This window comes from Scyliorhinus canicula, chromosome 6 (genome assembly GCF_902713615.1).
Source record: "Scyliorhinus canicula chromosome 6, sScyCan1.1, whole genome shotgun sequence".
Classification (NCBI taxonomy): domain Eukaryota; kingdom Metazoa; phylum Chordata; class Chondrichthyes; order Carcharhiniformes; family Scyliorhinidae; genus Scyliorhinus; species Scyliorhinus canicula.
This window is the reverse complement of record NC_052151.1, coordinates 177,577,767-177,602,737: the sequence shown is the minus strand read 5'-3', so window position 1 is coordinate 177,602,737 and position 24,971 is coordinate 177,577,767. Positions and strand designations below refer to the sequence as shown.

At 50.1% G+C, this 24,971-nt stretch overlaps 1 protein-coding gene across 2 annotated transcripts in view; it reads left to right on the top strand.

The window, feature by feature from the left end:
• The window catches only part of LOC119967674 (transient receptor potential cation channel subfamily A member 1-like), a 311,686-nt gene that overhangs the window by 37,737 nt on the left and 248,978 nt on the right, over window positions 1-24,971 (top strand). For both annotated transcript variants that reach the window (XM_038800496.1, XM_038800495.1), the window contains exon 3: window positions 22,840-22,920. In XM_038800496.1, the coding sequence (XP_038656424.1) occupies window positions 22,840-22,920 (81 nt within the window). The remainder of the gene's footprint in view (window positions 1-22,839; window positions 22,921-24,971) is intronic.

Here is a 24,971-nt window from a genome sequence, read left to right as displayed (position 1 = left end):
TCTACCCCTTCAAAGAATCGGCTCATCCTCGCCCTGGTGAGGTGTGCCCTGTACACCACCTTCAGCTGTATCAGCCCCAACCTCGCACACGAGGTGGAGGCATTCACTCTCCGGAGCACCTCACACCAGACTCCCTCCTCTATAACCTCTCCCAATTCTTCCTCCCACTTCGCTTTGATCCCCTCCAATGGTGCCTTATCCTTTTCCAACATAGCTCTGTATACCGCTGACACTGTCCCCTTCTCCAGTCCACTTGCCGCCAGCACTTCCTCCTACAATGTGGAGGCCGGTTCCTTCGGGAAGCTCTGTATCTCCTTCTTGGCAAAGTCCCAAGCCTGCACATACCTAAACACTTCTCCCTGCTCCAGCCCATACTTCGCTTCCAGCTCGCTCAATCCTGCAAATCGACCCCGAGGAAACAAATCTTTTAGAGTCTTAATCCCCTTCTCTTCCCATTTCCGAAAGCTTCCGTCCCAGCTCCCTGGCTCAAATCTGTGACTCTCCCGGATTGGCATTTCCCTCGACCCTGCCCCCAACCTGAAGTGTTGCCGAAACTGCCTCCAGATTTTCAATTAAGCTATTCTTACCGGACTCCATGAGTATTTCCCCGGAGTTATCGGGAGATGGGCAGTTGCTAGTGCCTTCAGCCCCGACCCCCTGCACGACCTCTCCTCCATTCTGACCCACTGGGAATCAACCCCTCTGACCCAGCTCCGCACCTTCTCCACAATCGCCGCCCAGTAGTTGTATATCAGGTTCGGGAGACCCAAACCCCCTGCCTGCCTTCCCCTCTGTAGCAGCACCTTCCTCACTCTGGCCACCTTCCCTCCCCATATAAACGAGGTAATCCTCCCCTCAATCTCCCTGAAAAAAGACTGGCAGGAAAATCGGTAGGCATTGAAAAATAAACAGAAATCGCGGCAACACATTCATTTTAACCGCCTGCACCCCACCTCGCCAGGTCGGCTTTCACTCTCCCCACCAAACTAGTGATGTTGTATCTGCGAAGCCTTCCCCACTCCCGGGCAACCTGCACCCCCAAATACCTAAAGTGAGTCCCTGCCCTACGGAATGACAGCCCCACCACTCCTGCCCCCATCCCCGTTTGAGACACCACGAAATACTCACTCTTGTCCAAGTTCAGCTTGTACCCAGAGAAAGACCCAAATACCTGCAGCAACTCCAATATTCCTCCTATCAACGCACTCGGCTCCGACACATACAGCAGCAAGTCGTCGGCATACAAGGACACTCTATGCTCTATCCCCCCCCTCACTATCCCTTTCCATGCTCCCGAACTTCTTAATGCGGTGGCCAACGGCTCAATCGGCAAGCGCAAACAGCAGGGGGGACATAGGACATCCCTGCCTCGTCCCACGGTGGAGAGAGAAGTATCTCGAACTGATATTGTTTGTGCGGACACTCTCCTTCGGCTCCTTATATGATCATTTTGCCCTGTTCACAAATCGTGGTCCAATCCCAAACCGTTCCAGCACTGCCATCAGGTACCCCCATTCCACCCGATCAAACGCCTTCTCGGCGTCCAGTGCCACCACCACCTCTGTTTCCTTCCCTTCCGCCGGTGCCATAACGACGTTCAAGACCCTCCTAATATTCGAAAACAGCTGCCTCCCTTTCACGAACCCTGTCTGATCCTCACCTATCATCTTCGGGAGGCACCCCTCCAGCCTACCCACCAGTACTTTTGCCAATACCTTTGTGTCCACATTAAGAAGTGAAATGGGCCGATACGACCCACACTCCGTCGGATCCTTATCCTTTTTAAGCAACAGTGAAATCGATGTCTGCCCCAAGGTTTGCGGCAGCACTCCCTTCCCTATCGCCTCTTCAAACATCCCTACCATCAGGGGTGCCAACTTATCCTTAAATTTTTTATAATATTCCACCGGAAACCCATCCGGCTCTGCCACCTTCCCCAACTGCATCCTCCCAATCGCGTCTTTTATCTCCTGCTCCAGTATTGCTCCTTCTAATGTAGCCTTGTCTCCCTCCCCTAGTCTCGGGTACTCCAACCCATCCAGAAATTCCAGCATCTCACGGTCACCACCGGGTGGCTCAGACCTGTACAACCTCTCGTAGAATTCCTCAAAAACCTTGTTAATCAGCTCCGGAGCCACCACCAACTTCCCGGCCCTATCCCTTACCTGAAGAATTTCCCTTGCTGCTGCCTCCCTCCGGAGCTGACCTGCTAACATACGCCTTGTCTCCATGTTCATAAACTGCACCCCTCGCTCACGTCAGTTGGCGCACCGCCTTCCTGGTGGATAGTCAGTTGAAGCTCGCCTGTAGTTCCTTCCTCCTTCCCAGCATCGCTGGGTCCCCATCCTCCGCATAACTCCTGTCTGCCTCCAACATCTCATCTATTAGCCTCTGCCGCTCCAACCTCCCCTCTTTGTCCACCCTTGCCTTAAACAAAATTACCTCACCCCTCACTACCGCCTTTAGAGCCTCCCAGTTGACTGCCATTGACACCTCACCCGTACAGTTGAATCTTACATATTCCTTAATTACCTTTTCAATCTTTTCACAATACTTGGTCCCCAAAAGCCCCACATCCAGTTTCCACCCCGGCCTCTGCACTACCCCCTTCTCCAGCACCATATCCACCCAATGTGGCGCGTGATCTGACACAGGAATTGCAGAGTATTCCGACCCCTTGACTCCAGCCACCAAAGCCTTTCCCACCACAAAAAAGTCAATCCGCGAGTATACCCTATGGACTGCTGAGAAAAACGAGTATTCCCGTTCCCCTGGGTGCAGGAACCTCCAAGGGTCCACCCCTCCCATTTCCACCATTAGCCCAGCTAGCGCCTTTGCCCCCCCTGATGGGACCAGCGAGCGCGGTCGTGATCTATCCAACCTTGGCTCCTGCACTAGGTTCCAGTCACCCCCCCACAATCAGCTCGTGTGTGTCCAAGTCAGGAATGGCTCCAAACACCTTCCTCGCACATCCTGCACCGTCCCAGTCGGGACCGCATACACTTATCAGCGCCACTAATCTCCCGTCCAGCGCCCCGGCCACAATTACATATCTACCCCCCTGATCTGCCACTACCTTCTCCATCTGGAAGCGTACCCTTTTGCTGACCAGCACTGCTACCCCTCGAGCCTTTCCCTCAAATCCAGAGTGAAACACTTGGCTAACCCAGCCCTTTTTAAGGCTCACCTTGTCCTTCACCCTCAAGTGAGTCTCCTGCAGCATTGCCACATCGGCTTTCAGACTTTTAAGATGCGCAAGCACCCTTGACCGGACCTCCTCGCCCTCTCACGTTCCACGTATCTATCCTTACTGGGGGTCTCTCACCCCCCCCTACCTTTCTTATCCACCATCAACATACCGCCGGCCCTGCCCCATAAGCCTGACCCGCCCCTGTCCATTGTTAACATCGAACCCCTTCCCCCCCCTTCCGAAAACCCCCCCTACCTTTCCCCCAGAAACAACATCCCCCAGCATCCAACCCTTCCTCCCCCCTCTCTCTTGCTCGCCTCGTAGGCCCATTGACGCCTGCTATCCAGGCTCCAATGTCCGCAGCCCTCCTCTCCTCTCACCTCCGTTCACTAGCTGACTGACTTTAGCTAGCTAGTGCGGGTGGCTCCCCCCCCCGCCAAGACATATCATCCCCTTCCACCTAGTCCCAGAGAAAAAAAAAACCAAACCCAACAATCCAACCCATACAATTCACTAACATAACATTTAACCGTCGCAACACAGAGCGCCCATCAACCCACCATTAACTTAAACTCTATAACAATACAAAGAGAAGTAGAATACAATACAAATCCGTAAAAAGAAAGTTATAACATTTATACATTTTCTGGCTGTTCAAATACAGTCCACAGTCTCTCTTCCAGCTCCGCTCTTCATGTCTGTCCCAAGCCTTCTGCCTTCACGAACGCCTCAGCCGCATCCGCTGTCTCAAAATAAAAGTCTTTGCCGTTCTACGTTACCCTCAACCTCGCTGGGTACACCATACCAAACTGTACCCCCTTCTTGTACAACGTCGCCTTCACTCGCCCAAACGCCGCTCGTCTTTTTGCCAACTCCACCGTCAGGTCCTGGTAGATCTGGACTGTAGTACCAGTTTAATACCTTCTCCTTCATGAAAAACTTATGGAAGCAGATAATTACTGCCCTTGGTGGCTCGTTCACTTTGGGCTTCGGCCTTAATGACCGAGTGGCTTGGTCTACCTCGTACTGGGAGGGGCTGTCACCCTCCCCCATCAGCTCCGCCAACTTCTTAGCGAAGTATTGTGTTGGCCTTGGGCCCTCTGTTCCTTCGGGCAAGCCCACAATTCTCAAATTATGCCGCCTTGAGCGGTTTTCCAAGTCTTCCAGCTTTGCTCGGAGACCTCTATTAATCTCCACAGCCCTCCGCAACTCATTTCCCATCGAGGTGACCTGGTCGCTGTGTCGTGACATGGCTTCCTCCACTTCCTTCATCTTCTCGCCCTGCTCTCTCACCTCGGCCAATGCCTTTGCCACCGCCACCTTCAACAGGGCAATTATCGGAGCGATTGCCTCCTCCACCAGTAACTTCAATGCGGCCGCTGTCTCCTTTTTCCAGGCCTCCATGTGCCTCGCAAACTGTCTTTCCAGCTCCCCCGCCATCACCTCGGTCATCTTCTCCGCCGTAAATAGTGCAGCCCCGCTTTGCAGTTCGGCTTCGGCCATCCTTTCACCTCTTTTATTCGTCTTCTCCTCAAGCGGCGACCCCGCATTTCCTCCTTTCTTCGACGCTGCTTTTCGCATCCTTAAGCAATTTATTGTTTTTCACTCTCTTTCTCTTCTCCTCTCGCTCCCTCCACCCTTCTGTCCTTCATCAATCTGAATTATTCTTTTTTTTAAAGACAAGGGGGAAGGAAAAAAAACTTCACCAAACTTCTTTAAATTTCTTTAAATCTTCCACCTTTCTTTCTTTCCCCTCTGTACTCATCCAGAACTCCTCTGGGACCAGGTTCCAGCCTTCTTTCTTCCGCCTAGGTGGGAGCCATCCGTTGTGGGACACTGCTCTTACATGGTGCCCTGGACTCGGGCCTCCCTCCTCGGCCTTCTCGTAGCTCTGGCCCCGACGCCGCGCTGGGCCCAGGACCTCAGCCCCCGCCCCCCAACACCTGCGCGGGGTTCTTCACCGGTTTTTAAACCGGCCCCGCTGGCTGCTCGCGACGGCCCCAAAGGCCGACGGTAATCGGGGGGTGCGTCGAAACTCGGGGACTTCCCCGAGATCACCGCGACTTGTGGCCACCGGCGGGAGCTCTTCGCGCTGCGGCCGTCCTGCGCGCCCATGCCACCGGAAGTCTCTCCTCTGTCTACGTTTGTTCAAGCCATCTACTAGGTCCCCTTTATTCTAACCGACAGCGGCTAGTATAGAATAGAACAGTACAGCACAGAACAGGCCGTTCGGCCCTCGATGTTGTGCCGAGCAATGATTACCCTACTCAAGTCAACGCATCCACCCTATACCAGTAACCCAACAACCCCCCACCCCCCCCAATTAACATAGAACATAGAACAGTACAGCACAGAACAGGCCCTTCGGCCCTCAATGTTGTGCCGAGCCATGATCACCCTACTCAAACCCACGTATCCACTCTATACCCGTAACCCAACAACCCCCCCTTAACCTTACTTTTTGTAGGACACTACGGGCAATTTAGCATGGCCAATCCACCTAACCCGCACATCTTTGGACTGTGGGAGGAAACCGGAGCACCCGGAGGAAACCCACGCACACAGGGGGAGGACATGCAGACTCCACACAGACAGTGACCCAGCCGGGAATCGAACCTGGGACCCTGGAGCTGTGAAGCATTTATGCTAACCACCATGCTACCCTGCTTCATTTCGTCTAGGGTTCCCCATCCTACATTTTGGGGTTCAGATAGAGCTGATTGAATGGATTGGCCAAGACTCATCATTATTAATTTCACCTCTTATCTTTCGTCTAGACCGTACATAACCTCCTGTTGATGCACTTCTTCAAAGAAGTTATGCAGGTCTGCAGTGGGCTCAAACGTGGTGATTTTGTTACACACGTCCCTTAACGGGTTACCGTTAGGGGGGTGGTGTAGGTCATAGCGGGGCCTGGAGTATTCCCTATTTTTCTTTCCGTAGTGACGGGATTCATAGGTGCCGCGGCAGCTTCACTACTCGCTGGGGTTGGGGTGACCTGTGCAACCGGGCCGCTGGTACGGCTGGTGCAGTTCTTGCTGGGATGGATGGTGCTTGCTTTCGACTTTCGGTTCCGTCTACATACATTTGCACGCTTTCCTGTAACTATCCCCAATCAGCCATCTCTTCCTCCTCTGTCCCTGCTGTCCTGAAGGCACACATAAATCCATTTTGAACCAAAAGTAGCGTCTGTAAACTTCCTATCTCTCGCAGGCACTTGGGGTGGTCAGCATTACTTTGCCTTTGCTCCTTAGTGGACTGGTGGAGCGCTCTTAAAGCTGCCTGTAAATTGGCACATTTGTCTGTTAGCTGAGTGACTTTTATTCATTCTTCTCTCTTACCAAGATAGCACATTGTGTGTCCTGGTGGGCCTTGTCGTACTGGGTCTGGAAGCTGCTAAAATGGATTATACTGGACTGGTGGACGCGTTTAATATCCGCGATTTCCGTATCCTTAGCGGCTAACATCTCTTGGAATTTCTCATCATTTTTCTTATTCTCCTCCTTCTTCCCTATTAGATGACCACAGAGTGCCTCCATGGCCTCCTCAGTTCCTCTTAACTGAGCCAAGCAGCACACTATCGTCATTGGCTTCTTAAACTTTGTCGCATTTTTCTTGTAAATGTTGCACAAATCTTCCCACCAAGTTTGTTCTATCTTCCCTGGACCTGACTTGCTGCTGCGGATTCATCGCCTTCTCTAACAATTGTGCTGCCATCTCTTCACTAATTTAATTTGGAACAGGGGGAATAGGGAGTCAATCGAACATCGGGTACGGCTGATGGCTATATTCCGGTTCACAATCCCTCTGGATTTGCGTGCAAGCCTGCAGACGTTACCCTATCCTTCCCTGTTAGTTACGCATGCTGTTAGTGCACACTTCCTAAATTTGGTTATTTGGCCAATATGAAACTTAAGCTTGTGGTTCATTTTTCCTTTTTCCAATTTTAATCCAAAGTTGTGGACTCCTCTCGGAGTAACAAAGTGACTTCTAGTTGAGTCGCACCAGTCGCCAGTAAATGTTGCTCTTTTATCTGAACCACAAGAAGCGAGTACGTTCCTTGTATTGGACAAATGACCACACAACCAGTATTTTAGTTCAATTCTAGTTTATTATTAAACACTGGCTTGGTTCTATGCGTAATAATCTACGCGCGGCTACTTATTAAACTACACCTAACAACTAAAATGACCTTTTACTTATCTTCCAAGTGACCAACTCTGTGTAGGTTAGATAAGGCCTTTATCTGGATCCTCACGTGTGGCGGCTGGAAGTCGTCAGGTTCGTCTCGGCTGCGGCTCGTCCTTCAGGTAGCGATCGCGGGTCCTTGAACTTGGCTGTTCGATGTGCTGCAGTTGGTCGGGGCAGAGGCTGGTCCCAAAAGAGGCCGAATACTGGTTGCGCAGTTCTTCTTATCCTCCGATCTTTCAGGCACTTTTGGGCGGTCCCAACTCGGGATCCAATGGATCGATAGGGTTTCGATCGCCCTAATCGATTCTGCCCAATTAAGGGCGGGTACCTCGATGGCTGGGCGGGTCCTAGCTGATATTGTCCAAAGCACGTATGCACTCCCAAATAGGGTAAATAGGTGCCCCGAGTCTGCTACTGCTGCTATGTTTCGATCTGTGTCCCATTGTCCTGGGGAAATCGATGATTGACCATTAGCAGGTGTGAGTTTCAGTTAGGTCTGGATTCCCTCTGCACAATACACAGGGGCTGTGTACCGTCTGTGTCCCAACCATAATTCCCATTATCCTTTGCGGGCGGCCATTTTAGATGGCCACACTATATAATCTCTCGTGAACCTCAAACACCTTATTAATCTGTCACCACCAACTTCCATGCCCTATCCCGCACTTGAACAAATGACCTCGCTGCTGCCTCCCTCCGAAGCTAGCCTACCAACATGCCAACATCCCTGCTTTCTCTCCATATTCATAAACTGCTCCCCTTGCCCGCCTCAATAGGCACAGTGCGTTCCTTGTGGACAGCCGATCAAAACTCGCCTGTAACTCCTTCCTTTTTTCCAACTTCACTGGTCCCTGTCTTCTGCATAGCTCCCGAGTACCTCCAACATCTCATCTATTACCCTTTGATGCTTCACCCTCTCCTCCTTATTCACCTTTGCCTCAAACAAGATCAACCCCCCTCTTCCCCCCCCCCCCCACCACCACTGCCTTTAGAGCTTCTCAAACCACTACCTGTGAGACCTCCCCCGTACAATTGAACCCCATATATTCCTCGATTACTTTCCCAATCTTATCACAGAACCCATGGTCCCCCAACAATCCTACATCTAATCTCCACTCGGCTCTGCACTGCCCCCCCTCTCCAACACTATATCCACCCAATGCGGCGCATGATCCGATATCGCAATTGCTGAGTACTCCGACCCCTTAACCCCAGCCAACGGTGCCTTCCCCACCACAAAAAAGTCAATTTGTGAATAAACCTTGTGGACTGAGGAGAAAAAAATGAGTATTCCCGTTCCCCTGGGTGCAGAAACCTCCAAGGGTCCACCCCTTCCATTTCCACCATTAGTCCAGACAACACCCTCCCCTCCCACGTCAGGAGGACCTGTGCAATCTCGGCTCCTGCACCAAGTTCCAGTCTCCACTCACTATCAGTTTGTATGAATCCAAGCCGGGGATGGCCCCACACACCTTCACAAATCCTACATCATCCCAGTTGGGACTATACAGGCTTACCAGCGCCACTAACCTTCCCTCCATGCCCCTGTCACTATTACATTACACTATTACACTATTACATGCCTGCCTCCCTGGTCTGCCACCACTTTCTCCATCTGGAACCGTACTCTTTTGCTAACCAGGACCGTTATCCCTTGAGCTCTACCATCAAATCCCAAATGAAACACTTGGCTAACTCAACCCTTCCTAAGCCTCACCTGGTCCTTCAGCCACAGGCGTGCATTTCCACATTGGCCTTCAAACCTTTCAGATGCATCAGCACCCATGATCTCTTAACTGGGCCACCCAACCCCCTCACGTAACTATCCCAACCGGGATTCTCTCATCACACCCTTCTTATCCACCACCATCATAACACTGGGCCCTGCCCCATGAACCTGACCCACCCCTATTCATTGTTAACATCCAAACCCCTCTCACAGAATCCCGCCCTGCAATTCCCCTCGAAGAACCCTCACCCAGTATCGCTCCCCTCTCCGCCCTTTCACAACTCTTAGGCCCATCGAAACATCCTCGCCAGACTCCAATGTCCGCAGCCCCTCCCCCCACCTCAACTCCGTTCACTAGCCGACTTGTTAGCTAGCACGGGGGCCCCCATCCAAGGCTTTCCCCTCCCCTCCCGCCCTCTCCCATGAAAAAAACAACCAAACACAAACATCTCAATAAAATAACATAAAACCGTTGCAACAAGAATGACATTCAAAAAACTTAAAACTCTTTTACAGCATGAAGTAAATAAAGAACAATGTATATCAAAAAATAAAACATTTATACACGCTCTCAACTCCCCATTCACAGTTCACAACCCCTCTTTAGTACCTGTCTTCACTTCTGTCACAAACCTTCTGCCTTCACGAACGCCTCCACCATATCGATGTAGAAATCTCTGACATTGTAGGTCACCCTCAGCTTCGTTGGATACACCAAACCAAATTGTACCTCGCTGTTGTATAATGACGTCTTAGCTTCGCCGAAAGCCTCTTTGCCAACTCCACCGCCAAGTCCTGGTATATGCAAACTCCAGCACCAGCCCACTGCACCTCCCGCTTCTGCTTCAATCAGTTCAAAACCTTCTCCTTCATGTGGTACTTGTGGAAGCAGACGATCACTGCGGCTCATTTAACTTTGGCTTGGGCCACAGCGACCGATGGGCTTGATCCAGTTCATACCAGGAGAGCACCTCTCCCTCCCACATTAAGTCCGCCATCATCTTGGCGAAGTATTCCGTTGGCCTCGAGCCCTCCATCCCCTCGGGAAAACCCACAATCCTCAAATTTCTCTGCCTCGACCTGTTCCCCAGGTCCTCCAGCTTTGCTCGAAGCCCCTTTTTGGCCTCGACCACCCTCCGCAGCTCAGACCCCATCGAGGTGAGCTGATCGCTGTGCTGCGTCAGCCATCCTCCACTCTCTTCACCTTCTCAATTCTTCCCTTGGATGACTGTGAAGAATCTGCACTTCCTCCCGTGTCTGTTTGGGTTTCCTCCGTTTTCCTCCCACAGTCCAAAGATCTGCAAGTTAGATGGATTGGCCATACTAAATTGCCCCTTAGTAAGTTATGTGGGGTTATGGGGTTGCGAGGATAGGGTGGTGGAGTGGGCCTGGGAAGAGTGGTGTTTCAGAAGTTTGGTGCAGACCCGATGGGCCAAATGGCCTCCTTCACCAGGGTCACTTGTTCAGGGACCCTCCAAAATGGCTACTCGTGGCATCACATTTCCAAGAGTGACCTGCTGAAGCCAGTCCATAGCCTCCACCACCTCCCCCCCCCGTTGTTTTGTTTCCCTTGTGGATGTTCTCTTTTCCTCTCTCCCCCCCCCCCCCCCCCTCTCTCCTCACTCTTGCTTGCCCAGCGTTGGTGTTGTGCCCCACCCCTTCCCACCAGACTCTCTCCCTGGCGGCCTCCCTCTCACTCATATCTCCTGCTGCTATCTTTCCCACTAGTGTGTCCCGTACAAAATTGTCCATTGGGTTTTCTCTGCCTTGTCAGTGCTGCCTTTATTGCTGTCTCCCTTGCTATCTGTCTAGACCATTCTTTTGGACGAAATCGCCCGCTTCTGCAGGGCCAGTGAAGAAATGTTCCTTGCCCTGGTATGTTACCCAGAGCGTGGCTGGGTACAGTATCCCAAATTTAATTTTGTTTTTGTACAAGGCTGATTTTGCCTTGTTAAATTCTGCTCTGCTCTTTGCCAGGTCCATCCCAATGTCCTGGTAGACTCTGATTTTGTGTTCCTCCCAATTGCAAGCCTTCGTCTGCCTGGGCCAGCGAAGGATCCTTTCCTGGTTTTGGTATTTGGGCAGCTTGGCTATGACTGATCTCAGCTGCTTCCCCGCCTTGGGTTTTTGTTGATCTCCGGCGGCCTGGGGAAGCTGTCTCTCCCCACTAGGTTACCAAGCATTTTGGCCACGTAGTCAGTTGGGTCCCTGCCCTCGACTCCCTATGGCTGGCCTATTATTCTGATGTGCTGCCGCTGTCATGGGAGTATCCCTTTAAGAAATATTTTTGCTTATCACAAGTCTTCAGTGATGTCATTGTGTGGATGGAGCTGGGCTGTGGCTCTGAGTTTTTACTTTTTTTCACATTTGGCGGCTGTAGGATCAGACCGAGAAGTATTTTGGCCTGTGTTATAACCTTCCTGCTTACCATTGGCTGGGGACTAATGAGAATCCCACAACCCTGTGGGAGTATGAGCTTCCCCAATGAGTGGGGCGGAGAAATCATTAGCAGACTCGCTACATAAATAAAGCTGGCCAGTTTGGAACCAGCAGAGAGAGAGGAGTTAGCTGCAAGGGAAGTTGCTGCTGTTGTGTGTCTATATGTTATTGTAAATACATGTTATTTCTTTGTATCCTGAAGACTCGTGCTGGATTCTTCGTGGCCCTCACAAAACTGGCGACGAGGGTAAAAGTGAATAGCTGTCTACACTGCTGAAGCCACCTCCCTAGATTTTTGTTGGGTACAGTTTGGAAGTTGTTTTCTATCACACCATGCCTCTCTATGGACGTTTGGATGTTTTTGATGCTGAGCTGAAAAGCTGGAACCAGTACGCACAACGGATGCGTTACTATTTCCGGGCAAACAATATCACCGAAAACGAGCGCCAGGTGGTCATATTGCTCACCGCCTGCGGCCCGCATACGTTTGGGATGATTAGGAGCCTTATGTACCCAGCTGCGCCGGACACCAAAACGTTTGATGAACTTGTGAACTTAGTGGGGCAACATTTTAACCCAACCCCTTCCACGATAGTCCAACGTTACCGGTTTAATACTGCTGAGAGGATCCCAGGAGAATCCCTTGCCGACTTTCTATCCAGGCTACGCAGGATTGTGGCGTACTGTGACTATGGTGAGACCTTATCAGAAATGTTACGCGACCGTTTGGTTTGCGGTATTAACAATGCGGCCACCCAGAGAAAGTTGTTAGCCGAGCCAACATTGACTTTTCAGCAGGTCATTCAAATAGTATTGTCCCGAGAGAGCGCAGAACGAGGAGTGCAGGAGCAACAGGGAATAGAGGTGCATGCCTTGGGGTGCAACCCCTTCCGTCCGAAAGCGTCCCCCTGCTCCCCTGCGGTACCTTGGGCAAGGCGACGTTCGGATCGACGCCAGTGACCGCCGGACATTCCTCCCCGAAGGGAGCCTTCTCCAGAACCAATTGATGAGGAGCCATGTCCGTGTCAGACTTGTAGGCGCCGACCCCGTCGCGGACGCCGGTCTTGGGGGCGCCAGAGGCGCCGTCGTTCCGACCGAAACTGGGGCCAGCCCAGGGCCGTACCTTTCATTTGGATGAACCTGCGGCGACTACTCCCGAGGACGTGGAGACGGAGGACAACTGCCTGCAGTTGCATTGTGTGGCAGCTCCTCGTGTGGAACCCATTAAGGTGACAATACGGGTCAATGGTCACCCGCTCGAGATGGAGTTGGACACGGGCGCAGCAGTCTCCGTGATCGCCCAGAGGACACTCGACCGCACCAAGCAGGGTATACAGACCCTTTCATTAACTGACACAGGCCAGGTTGCCCATCTACACAGGGGAATCATGGGACATTGCAGGAACTACGATTACCCCTGTTGCTTATGGACGCCAGGAGGGGCGTTTCCCACTGATCGTGGTGCGTGGCCATAGGCCCAGCCTGTTGGGTCGGGACTGGTTGCGCCATTTGCGGTTGCAGTGGCAGCACATCCTCCAAACAGTTTCTGGAGGGTTGACTGAGGTGCTAGGATGATACCCAGATGTATTCCAGCCTGGTTTGGGGAAAATAAAAGGGGCAGTAGCCCGTATCCAAGTCAAACCAGGAGCCACGCCGCACTATTTCCGGGCGCGCCCGGTGCCTTACGCCTTGCTCGAGAAGGTAGAAGGGGAGCTCACTCACTTGGAGACTTTGGGTATCATCAGGCCCGTCCGTTTCGCCGACTGGGCAGCACCAATTGTATCTGTAATGAAGCCAGATGCCACAGTTCGCTTGTGCGGCGACTATAAACTTACAGTGAATACGGCTTCCCGACTCGACCGATACCCAATGCCTCGCATAGAGGATCTCTATGCGAAGCTTGCAGGCAGACTCTCGTTCACAAAATTAGATATGAATCATGCCTACCAGCAGTTGGAGCTGGCCCCTGTCTCCCGGCCATATGTAACGATTAATACACCCCGGGGCCTGTATGAATATACATGTTTTCCCTTTGGAGTATCCTCTGCCTGCGCTATTTTTCAACGCATTATGGAGGGCATTTTGAGAGGTTTACCGCGTGTTGCTGTCTACTTGGATGACTTTTGATCACAGGGATGTCGGAGCAGGAACATCTGGAAAATTTGGAGGCTATCCTTCGACGCTTTTCAGAGGCCGGAGTTCGTTTACGTCGCACAAAGTGCGTTTTTCAGGCGAAGGAAGTCGTCTACCTGGGTTATTGTGTGGACCGCGAAGGTTTGCACCCAGTCGCAAAGAAGGTGCGCGCGATTCAACAGGCCCCCGCCCCGACTGACACTTTGCATCTTTGTTCGTTTCTCAGCCTCGTAAACTATTACGGAAAATTCCTCCCCAATCTGGCAACTACGCTGGCCCCGTTGCACCTTCTGCTAAAGAAGAATCACACCTGGGTTTGGGGTCAGCCGCAAGAAACTGCTTTCCGGCGGGTAAAGCAACAATTGTCGTTGTCTGGGTTACGAACCCACTATGATCCTAGAAAGCCTTTGCTCGTCACATGTGTGCATCCCCGTATGGTATTGGGGCTGTCCTGTCCCACAAGATGGAGAAAGGGGCCGAGCGGCCGATAGCTTTCGCAGACCACACACTGACTGCAGCGGAAAAAAAGTATGCGCAGATCGAGACGGAGGGCCTGGCAGTGGTCTTTGCGGTGAAACGTTTATGGACCCCAGTACGTATATGGCCACCACTTCACTATCGTGACTGATGATAAGAGTCTCCTGGGACTTTTCGGAGAGGATAAGCCAATACCGCCCATTGCTTCCGCACGGATCCAGCGCTGGGCTTTGTTGCTTGCTGCATACGAGTATTCTCTGGAGCACAAACCAGGAACCCAGATAGGGAATGCCGACGCACTGAGCCGATTGCCTTTATCGACCGGCCCCATGTCGACCCCCACGCGTGAGGTGGTTGCAACCCTAAATTTTATGGACACCTTGCCTGTCACGGCATCACAGATCTGTGAGTGGACCCAGACGGAGCCAGTCCTGTCAAAGGTTCGGCAGATAGTCCTGTAAGGTTGGCAGCATAGACAGCTCCTAGGCGAGTTGCGGGCATTTTCCTCCAAGCTGTCCGAATTCAGTGTGGAAGACAGCATCCTTTTGTGGGGGACGCGTGTGATTGTCCCGGAAAAAGGACAGGAGCTGATACTGAGAGTCTTGCACAATGGGCATCCAGGTGTGACCAAAATGAAAATGTTGGCCCGGGGTTATGTCTGGTGGCCAGGCCTCGACACCGACATTGAGAAGGTGGCCCAAAACTGCTCCATTTGCCAGGAGCATCAGAAGCTTCCGCCGGCCGCGCCCCTACATCACTGGGAATGGCCAGGGCGGCCTGGGGCACGATTGCATGCGAATTTCACCGGCCCTTTTCAAGGATCCATGTTCCTGCCAGTAATCGACGCGCACTCTAAATGGCTAGAGGTGCATAAGATGGGAGGCACAACGTCCTGCGCAACAATCGAGAAGATGCGTTTGTCTTTCAGTATGCATGGCCTCCCCGAGGTGCTGGTCACGGACAACGGCACTCCGTTCACAAGTGAGGAGTTTGCGAGGTTCATGAAGGTGAACGGCATACGCCACATCCGCACTGCCCCTTACCACCCGGCTTCAAATGGGTTGGCGGAGTGCGCAGTGCAGACTTTCAAATGAGGCCTAAAGAAGCAGTCTTCCGGGTCGATGGATATGAGACTGGCTCGTTTTTTGTTTTCATATAGGGCCACCCCCCATGCGGTGACTGGGGTCACTCCCGCAGAACTCCTAATGGGCCAGAGACTTCGCACCCGCCTTAGTATGGTTTTCCCGGTCATTGGCGCGAAAGTACGCCGCACACAAGAACGGCAGGGGCATGGTTTTTCTCGGCATTGGCCGATTCGGCAGTTTACGTCTGGAGTGTCCGTTCGGAATTTTGCTGGTGGTGCCCAGTGGGTCTCTGGCGTAATCTTTCGCCAAACGGGCCCTATCTCTTACCAGGTGCAAGCCCAGGATCGTCTCCAGCGCAAACATGTAGACCATGTTCGGTCCAGAAGACTATCACTTCCAAAGATTCCCCGCCCCAGGAGCTCATTTCTACAGCCACCGAGACCAGACACAATGGAAAGTATTCCTCACAATCTTCCTCACTCAAAGCCTGCGCAGGTCGTGACAGAACCGCGTGGAGATAACGACGCCGAGATGACGGAGGCAGCAGACTCTGACTCCGAGATGAGACACAAAACACCTCAGAGGGGGAATCCTCGGGCCCACGGGTCGTGGATGGACCACCGTTGCGCCGTTCATCATGGAAACGCCGGTCTCCATCTCGTTACACGCCGTCCGATCCAGCGCCTCGTGCAAATGGGGTCCGGCCTGCGGCAAAATTAGTCCAACGCCCTCCTTCGCCAGGGTCTTCGGTGGATTCCTTGGACTTTGGGGGGGGAGGGATGTTATAACCTGCCTGCTTACCATTGGCTGGGGACTAATGACAATCCCACAATCCTGTGGGAGTATGAGCTTCCCCAATGAGGGGGGGCGGAGAAATCATTAGCAGACTCTCTGCATAAATAAAGCTGGCCAGTTTGGAACCAGCAGAGAGAGAGGAGTTAGCTGCAAGGGAAGTTGCTGCTGTTGTGTATATATTTTATTGTAAATAAATGTTATTTCTTTGTATCCTGAAGACTTGTGCTGGATTCTTCATGGCCCTCACAAAAGCCTGTCTCTCTATTTTCAATTTTAAAGAATCATTCCAAGGAAGAAATCCAATATAATTACATTTACCTACTGTTTTGGTAAAGGGGGTTTTTCATTTATGGGATCTTGTTATTAAATTGCAACAGTTAAGAGAGATTCATTAAGGGTTATAAATAGATTACTGTGGCTGTGTGGGATATAGATGTTTGTAGTTGATTAAAAAAATTCTTGCATGTGTATGGTTATACAAATGTTAAGTAAATTCGTAGAATAAAGCTTGATTTTTTGATTAAAAGCGCCTAAGAGCTCTGTTGAATCGCATTTGAGAGGCAGACAGTCTCTTGTGCTCATCCTAGCCAAATTCAATAAACAGTTGTAGGTTAGATGAACTCCAAGATAAATTTTGGAGTTTAATAAACCCTGGCCCATAACAGCCACCTCGATCGATTTTTCTTGGTTCTCCACCTTTCCTTTCAAGCTTCCCTGGGTCACCACCCCTCCTTAATTTTGGCCTCCAGGGTGACAATTTAAGGCTTTCTACAGCTCCTTTATCGTGCTCTCCTGGGCCTCCAATCTCTTTCCCATACTGTCCTGGGCCCCTACATGGTGGCCAATGCCTCTGCCACTGCCACCTTGACTGCCACCTTTATTTTGGCCTGAATATCGTCCTTCAGTTCCCTGGTGAGGAACGTCTTCCATCCAATCACCTGGGAGGGGAGCTCGCATTTCGGATTGCCGGTCTCCCTCGCTCGAGGGTCGCCGGGGACCCCTCATCTCGTGGGTCTGCTGATCTGCTTGCTAAACAAACTGGGCGTATTACAAATATGCCCAGTTGTCATACAGCATTTCAGTGGCCTGTGCAATATTTCAACCAGTGATGGAGGACATCCTGTGGGGTCTGCCCAGGGTGGCCTTGTGTCTGAATGATGGCCGTGTATCTGAATGACGTCCTCATCACTGGAACCTCTCACAAGGAAAACCTGGCTGAAATCCTCCCGCGGTTCGAGCAGGCCGGCATCCGCCTCCAAAGGGAGAAATGTGTTTTCAATGTCCCCAAGGTCACCTACTTAGGGTATAGGGTAGACAGACACACCCTACACCGGTAGAGGTCAAGGTGCAGGCGATCAAGCAGGAATCCATCCAGGGAGGACAAACCGAGTTAACTCGGTTCTTAAGGCTAGTCAACCATTAGATCTTGGCAACACTGCTCAGCTTGCTCCACCAATTATTGAAGAAGGGTCACCTTTGGGAGTGGGCCCCTCCTCAGCAGAAGGCGTACACTGAAGTAAGAGGAAACTAACCTCCAAGAAACTGCTCACCCACTTGGATCCCGCCAAGCCATTTCTGTTAACATGTGATGCATTCCCTTTTCAGGGTGTGGGCCGTCTTCGCACACGGCCTGTCCGTGGATCAGAACGATCCATGGCATTTCCATTCCAAATACTCACCACCGTGGAGCGCAACTACGCACAGATTGAGAAGGAAGGTCTTCCTATAGTTTTTGGGGTTCACAAGTTCCACTAGTTCATCTACGGCCACGTGTTTATAGTCTACACCAATCGCTAGCCACTGCTCGGGTTATTTCTGGCACATGGATCACTCATGCCGCGACTTCAGCTGCCTCCCCTCTCCATCAGGCCACCGCCGCCCGCCCGGCCAAGGAAGTCGCCACTGCCTGTGTTTTTTGGACTCTCGAGCCGGTCAAGACTGCTCGCATCAAGGAATGGATCCTAATTAACCCACAGTTATCCAGGTTCTACTACATCATTTTATACGGAGGTGCCTGATGACCTGAGGGCCTATACAACAAAACTCCCAGTGCTCAGCATAGAAGACAGCATCTTACTGTAGGGGACATGGGTAGTCTCCCTGTAATGCAGACCCCCCCCCCCCCCCGCACCCTCCCTCACTTCTGCAGGACCTTCACAGTGGTCACCCCGGGGTGTCAAAGATGACTATGTTTGCCTGTAGCTACATCTTATTGCCCGGAATCGATGCTGACATATGCTGCGGCCCATGCCAAGAGCATCAAAAAACTGCACTTGCAGCGCTAATGCACCCGTGGGAATGGCAAGGGTGACTGTGGTCCAGAAATACGTATTGACTTTGCAGGCCGAATTCATGGGGCAATGTTTTTGAGCATTGTGGATGCCCACTCCAAGTGATCTGTAAAAAAAAAAAAAAAAATCGCTTTATTGTCACGAGTAGGCTTCAATGAAGTTACTGTGAAAAGCCCCTAGTCGCCACATTCCGGCGCCTGTCCAGTGAGGCTGGTACGGGAATCGAACCATGCTGCTGGCCTGCTTGGTCTGCTTTAAAAGCCAGCGATTTAGCTGAGTGAGCTAAACCAGCCTTGTGAAGTGCACAAGGTTTCAGCCACAACCATGAGGGAGGCCTTAGACCGGTTACTGCACACATTTAGCATCCCCAAAGAAATAGTATCTCGCAACTGCGCTGCTTTTACCAGCGGGGTGTTCAGGACATTCATGACTGCTAACGGCATCTGCCATATGCGGACCGTCCCGTTTCACTCTGCATCAAAAGGCCTGGCCGAGCAGGCAGTCGAAATATTCAAACGCGGGATGAAGAAGCTGACCACCAGTTCCTGGGGCACCGGTTAGCCCAGTTCCTATTTAGCCACAGGACCACACCCCACACCACCATGGGGGCGGAACTACTGATGGCAAGATGTCTCTGGACAGGCTTAAGCCTGGTTATCTCAGACATCGGGGAAAGGGTCCGCCGAGGACAGGACTGGTGTGCATCACTGCACTGTTTCGAGGCCAGTGTTGAATTTTGGTGACGGTGCCACATATCTCCCAGGTGTGGTACTGCCCATTTGGACCAGTCTTGTACTCCGTCCACACACAAGGAAAGGAGGCAGGCCGCTACGTGCACCTCATCCGCCACCGTACCCAGCAGCTGCTGGACCATTCCTATGACGCTCTGAGCCCGGTCTTCCTGCAGCCTCAATTACCATCCCTTCCGCCGCCTTCTCCAACTGTCGATATCCTGGTGGCCGAAATGCCAAACACAGGCCATATGGTCTCGGACACCGATTACAACATAGACATTTGTCTACTAGGGAATGTTGTGAAACTGCTGCCCATATCGGAACCCACATCAGTCCAGCCTTGATGATCCACGTGCAAATGCGAGTGCTAAACACGTCCCCCCCCCCCGACCATGCTCCATTGACGTCAGAACGTGTCCCAATGCAAATGGACCAGGGGACCTGCACTGTAACCGATGGATGTGGGCGTGGACGTATCTCCAGACATGAGGGGGAGGGGGGCTGATGTTACGATACCCTTGGAGGTCACAGGTTATGCACGTTCCGGTTCTCCGTGACTACCACAGAATATGAACCTCCCCTGGTAAAACGAGAAAACAGGGCAGGGTTTCCCCTCAACAAGGGGATTGTATTTAAACCCTGACCTGTGCCCAGGTCGGGGAGGGTGACCTTTTGGGGCAAAGAGAATTTGCCGTGTATATTAAATAGGTAGCACAGTGGCTAGCACTGTGGTGTCACAGCGGCAGGAACCCGGGTTCGATTCCCAGCTTGGGTGACTGTCTGTGCGGAGTCTGCACGTTCTCTCCGTGACTGCATGGGTTTCCTCCGGGTGTAGTTATCTAAGATGGCCACCTGCAAAGGACCATGGGAATTATGGCCAACCCAGGACTCCGACAGATATAGAGCCTATGTGTGTCTGAAACAGAGGTAACCAGACCTGATCGAAACCCCCCTTTGTTTGCATTTTAATGGCCCATTTTCCCAGGACAATAGAACTTCAATATTGCAACCGGTACAGCCACAGACTGATCGGCACCACTCCCCTTACTCAGAAAGCACAACTGCCAAGGTCAGTGACCGCTAAGGACCCACCCAGCCACCAGGACACCCGCCACTTTACTGGCCGAAATCGAAGACAGTAATCAGAGCCCTGTTGAACTATTGGCTCCAAGGTTAAGGACCGCCTCAAAGAGCGCGAAATCCCAGAGGGATAAAAGAGAGACAGCCATATGTTCTGTCTCTTTTATATCCAGCCTGTGCCAGCCCAGTTGCAGCAGGAACAGCCAACTAAATTCAAGACCAATGATCGCTACCTGACGGATGAGCCCAGCAGAGACAGAGCCACTTTCTTCGAACCAGCCAAGTGAAATCCAGATTAAAGGCCTTATCCATTTGCACAGTGCCGGTCGCTCTGAAGTTAAGTAGGTTATTGTAGCTGATAGGTGTAGTTTAACTCATAGTAGATATTGTGTTTGCATGTTGAGATAACTCTTGTGTATGCAAATAAACCATCTTTTTAAACTAACTAACTGGTTGTGTGGTCATTTGATTAATTTAAGGGAAGGCTTGTGGTTCACTGAGATAAATAGAAATACCCACAGTATTAGCGACGCTGTTGGGACCGAAACAGAGCAACACCGGGTGCTCCGGTTTCCTCCCACAAGTCCCGAAAGGCGTCCTTGTTGGGTGAATTGGACATTCTGAATTCTTCCTCAGTGTACCCGATTAGGCGCCAGAGTGTGGTGACTAGGGCATTTTCACAGTATCTTCATGCAGTGTTAATGTAAGCTTACTTGTGATACTAATAAAGATTATTATTAGAAATAAACCCATGTTCATTTGCTATTATTATAAATAAACCGATGTTCATTTGACATCCTACCATGCTTTCCTATGTATCTCTTCATTGGATTCTACACCCACTATTTAAAAAGGGAGGTGGGGAGAAAACTGAATTATAGAGCAGTCAGCCTTATTTCTGTAGTGGGGAAAATGCTAGAGTTTATTATAAAAGAGTTAATATCAGAGGATAGTAACTCTAGGATCGAACAAAGTCAGCATAGATTTATGAAAGGGAAATCATGCTTAACAAATCTACTGGAATTCTTCGAGGATGTAACCAGTAGAATTGATGAGGGGGTGCCAATGGATGTGATTTGCACATTCAGAAGGCTTTCGACAAGGTCCCGCAGAAGAGATTAGCATGTAAATTGAAGCGCATGGGATTGGGGGTAGTGAATTGAGATTCATAGAAAACTGGTTGGCAGACAGGAAGCAAAGAGTAGGAATAAACAGGTCTTTTTACAAATGCGAGGCAGTGAGTAGTGGAGTACTGCAGGGATCAGTATTAGGACCCCAGCTATTCACAATGTACATTAATGATTTAGATGAGGGAACTAAATGTGATATCTACATATTTTCAGATGACACAAAGCTGAGTGGGAGGGTGGGCTGTGAGGAGGATGCAGAATATTTTGGTGTGATTTTGACAAGTTGTGAGTGGGCAATGCATGGCAGATGCAGTATAATGTGTATACTTGTGAACTTATCCACTTTAGTAGCAAAAAGAGGAAGGCAGATTATTATCTGACAGCTATAGATTGGGATAGAAAAATGTGCAATGAGACCTGGGTGTCCTTTGTGCACCAGTTGCTGAAAGTAAGCATGTAGGTGCAGCAGGTGGTAGAGAAGGCAAGTGGTATATTGGCTTTTGTAGCAAGAGGATTTGACTACAGGAGTAGGAATGTGTTGCTGCAGTCACTTAGGGCTTTGGTGAGACCACACTTGGAATATTGTGTGCAGTTTTGGTCTCCTTATCTTGCTCTGGAGGGAGTGCAGCGAAGGTCTATCAGATCAATTCCTGGGATTGTGGGACTGATGTATGAGGGGAGATTGAGTTGGTTAGGATTATATTTGCTGCAGTTTAAAAGAATGAGGAGAGAGATTCTTCTAGAAACATATAAAATTCTAACCGGAGTAGACAAGGTAGATGCAGGAAGTCCAGAACGGCAGTTCACAGTCGAAAGATACTGAGTAAACCATTTGCCTTTATAATAGTTGTCTGGAATAGAATTGTATGTTTGTAACAGGCATTGTCAACAGAGTTTCCTAACCTTAACCATGAGGGATTGGGCAGCACAATGGCACGGTGATTAGCACTGCTGCCACACTGCACCAGGAACCCGGGTTCGATTCTGGCCTTGCACGACTGTGAAGTTTGCACGTTCTCCCAGTGTCTGCGTGGGAATTTTCCGTGTGCTTTGGTTTCCTCCCAGTCCAAAGATGTATACATTAGATGGCCATGCTGAATTGCCCCTCAGTGTTCAAAGATGTGCAAGTTAGGTGGGGTTACGGGGATAGGGCGGGGGAGTGGGCCTTGGTAGGGTGCTCTTTCAAAGGGTTGGTGTAGAATTGATGGGCTGAAGGACCTCCCTCAGCAATGTCGATGTTCTATGTTCACTAAGCTGTAACCCAAACAGTTCAATCTTTATCCAACTCTAACATCATAATTGTAGCAGAGTTGGTGGGACAGCGGCCCTGTCAGGAGGGATTGACTGGGAGTCCTCAACGTTGACCCCAAACCTAGTGAAGTCTTATGTCATGAGGTTAAACATGGACAAATAACCTTCTGCTAATTGGCAACAACTGCCACCGTTTTGAACCCGCATTGTAAGAAGCACTTAGTTTTGCTCCAAGGGAATAGAATATACTCAGGTTGGTGGGAAGGCATTCATTTTTCTGCATCGCTGTTTTGACATTTTTTTATACTTTATAGGTAGGTGCCAGCGATGTCAGCGATGTCAGCGACAGCGACCAAGTTATCCATGATAAGTATGGACAAAATGAACTGCATAAGGTAAGATTTGCAGTATCTTATTTTATTGTAGTTAAACTGAATTGTTGATCTGATACGGATGCCTGGTCAGCTCTTAACAGTGGTAAGAGACTGAACCAGATGTCATGACTTTTTAAAGTTTTAAGATGGTGTAGAAAGATAGATTTGTTCCAGATATATGCCTTGGTTATTTTATAAATAAACTTTATTAAATGAAAAGAAAACAATATTTAGACTTCAATTCTAACACTAACAAATTACATGTAGTTTCTTAACCTTAACGCACTACCCATTAAACACCACTTTAAAGAAACATGGAGCTCTTGTTCCGCTTTCACAGACAGGCAAATGCAGTACTTGCATTTATGAAGCAATTTTCCGTCCATGAGGGACATTCTTTCAGAACCCTTTTCCAAAGCCTACCTCGGTGGCAATTCTCATGACCTCTCTCAATCAATTTCCAAAGCGTTCTACTCTGTAACTATTCAGAACAGCATTCTTTCTCTCTCTCTCTCTTTTTTTTTTTTCTCTCTCTCTCTCTAAGCTCCACCCAGACCCTTAAACAAAGATTCTCTTGAACCTATCATTGGTATCTTGGCTGTTCGATTACCAACTCCCGTTTATACAAAAGAACAGAGCCATGCTATTGATATGCAACTAACCTCCCTTGACAGGCAAAGAGGCCATCCGACTGTAATAGACTAATGGCTGGTCAGACAGGAATGTCCCGAAGAACAATGGATCCTGGGCTTCCCGCATCTTCCACCAACGAGTTTATGTCTGACTGGGATAATGTAACTCAACCAGGTGTGGGCTCTGACTTCATGCTAGCAGTCTTTTTCCTCTCAGTCTGTTCAACTCCTAAATTGCCTATTACATTGGCGTCTCATTTCTGGACCCAGTTTCCTCATAACTCCCTTGCGTAACCGATCTGATTTTAGTTTCTGCATGCTATCAGTAAATGGTTTCTATCTTGGGAATTGCAAATAACAGAATAAATACTTGCCGTGACACCTATACAAACCTAGAATTATGCTACGAGAGCTTATAAACATACAAATTAGGTACAGAAGTAGACCACTTGGCCCTTGAACCTGTATTGCAATTCGTAACATCTGATTGTAACTTTAGCTCATTCCTGCCTTACCCCTATAACCTTAATCAGCCTCTGCCTTAAAAAAGTCAAAGATTTTTTTGAGGAAGGGAGTTCCAAAGACTCTGCATCCTCTGAAGAAAAATAATTCTCCTCATCTTTGTCTTAAATGGGTTACCCCTTAATTTTGAATAGTAACCCCTAATTCTATTTTCCGACTGGAGGAAACATTCCCTCCACATCGACCCTATCATGACCACTCAGGATTTTAAATGTTTCAATTAGGTCACCTCTGACTCTTCCAAACTCCAGCGAATACAAACCGAGCCTGTCAAACTTATCCTCCTAAGACAACTCTCCCATTCCAGATATTAGTCTGGTAAACCTTCTCTGAATTGCTTCCAGTGCATCTTGTTACCAACCCAGTTGATACTCCTGGATAGATCAGATCCCAGGATGGAATCTGGCTTGATAGATCCTTTTATATTGTGGTTTGAAACGTGTATCAGAGATGCCTGATGTACTTTTAAAAAGAATAAAACATTTCTTAAACAGGACATGGTGAACTATATACACTACTCCTTCACCCCAACTACACAGTTATAGAAATATACAAAGTAGTCGCAGGAGTAGACCATTTGGCCCATCAAGCCTGCTCCACCATTGAATGTGATGACAGCTGATCTTCTTTCTCAATGCCACACACCCGCTCTCTAACCATTCCCCTTGATGCCTAATCTATTTCCAATAGTTACATATAGAACATACCTTTCTTAGTACAGACGGTGAAGATGACGACCCTTCCGAGATTCCTGTTTATTTTTCAGTGTCTCCCTATTTTCATTCCGCGGTCCTTCTTTAAAAGAATCAATAAAATCATCCTGGGATTTGTTTGGGCAGGGAAGCCCCCGCGGGTAAAGAGGGGGATGCTGGAACGGAACCGTAGCGAGGGGGGGCTGGCGTTGCCGAACCTCAGCAA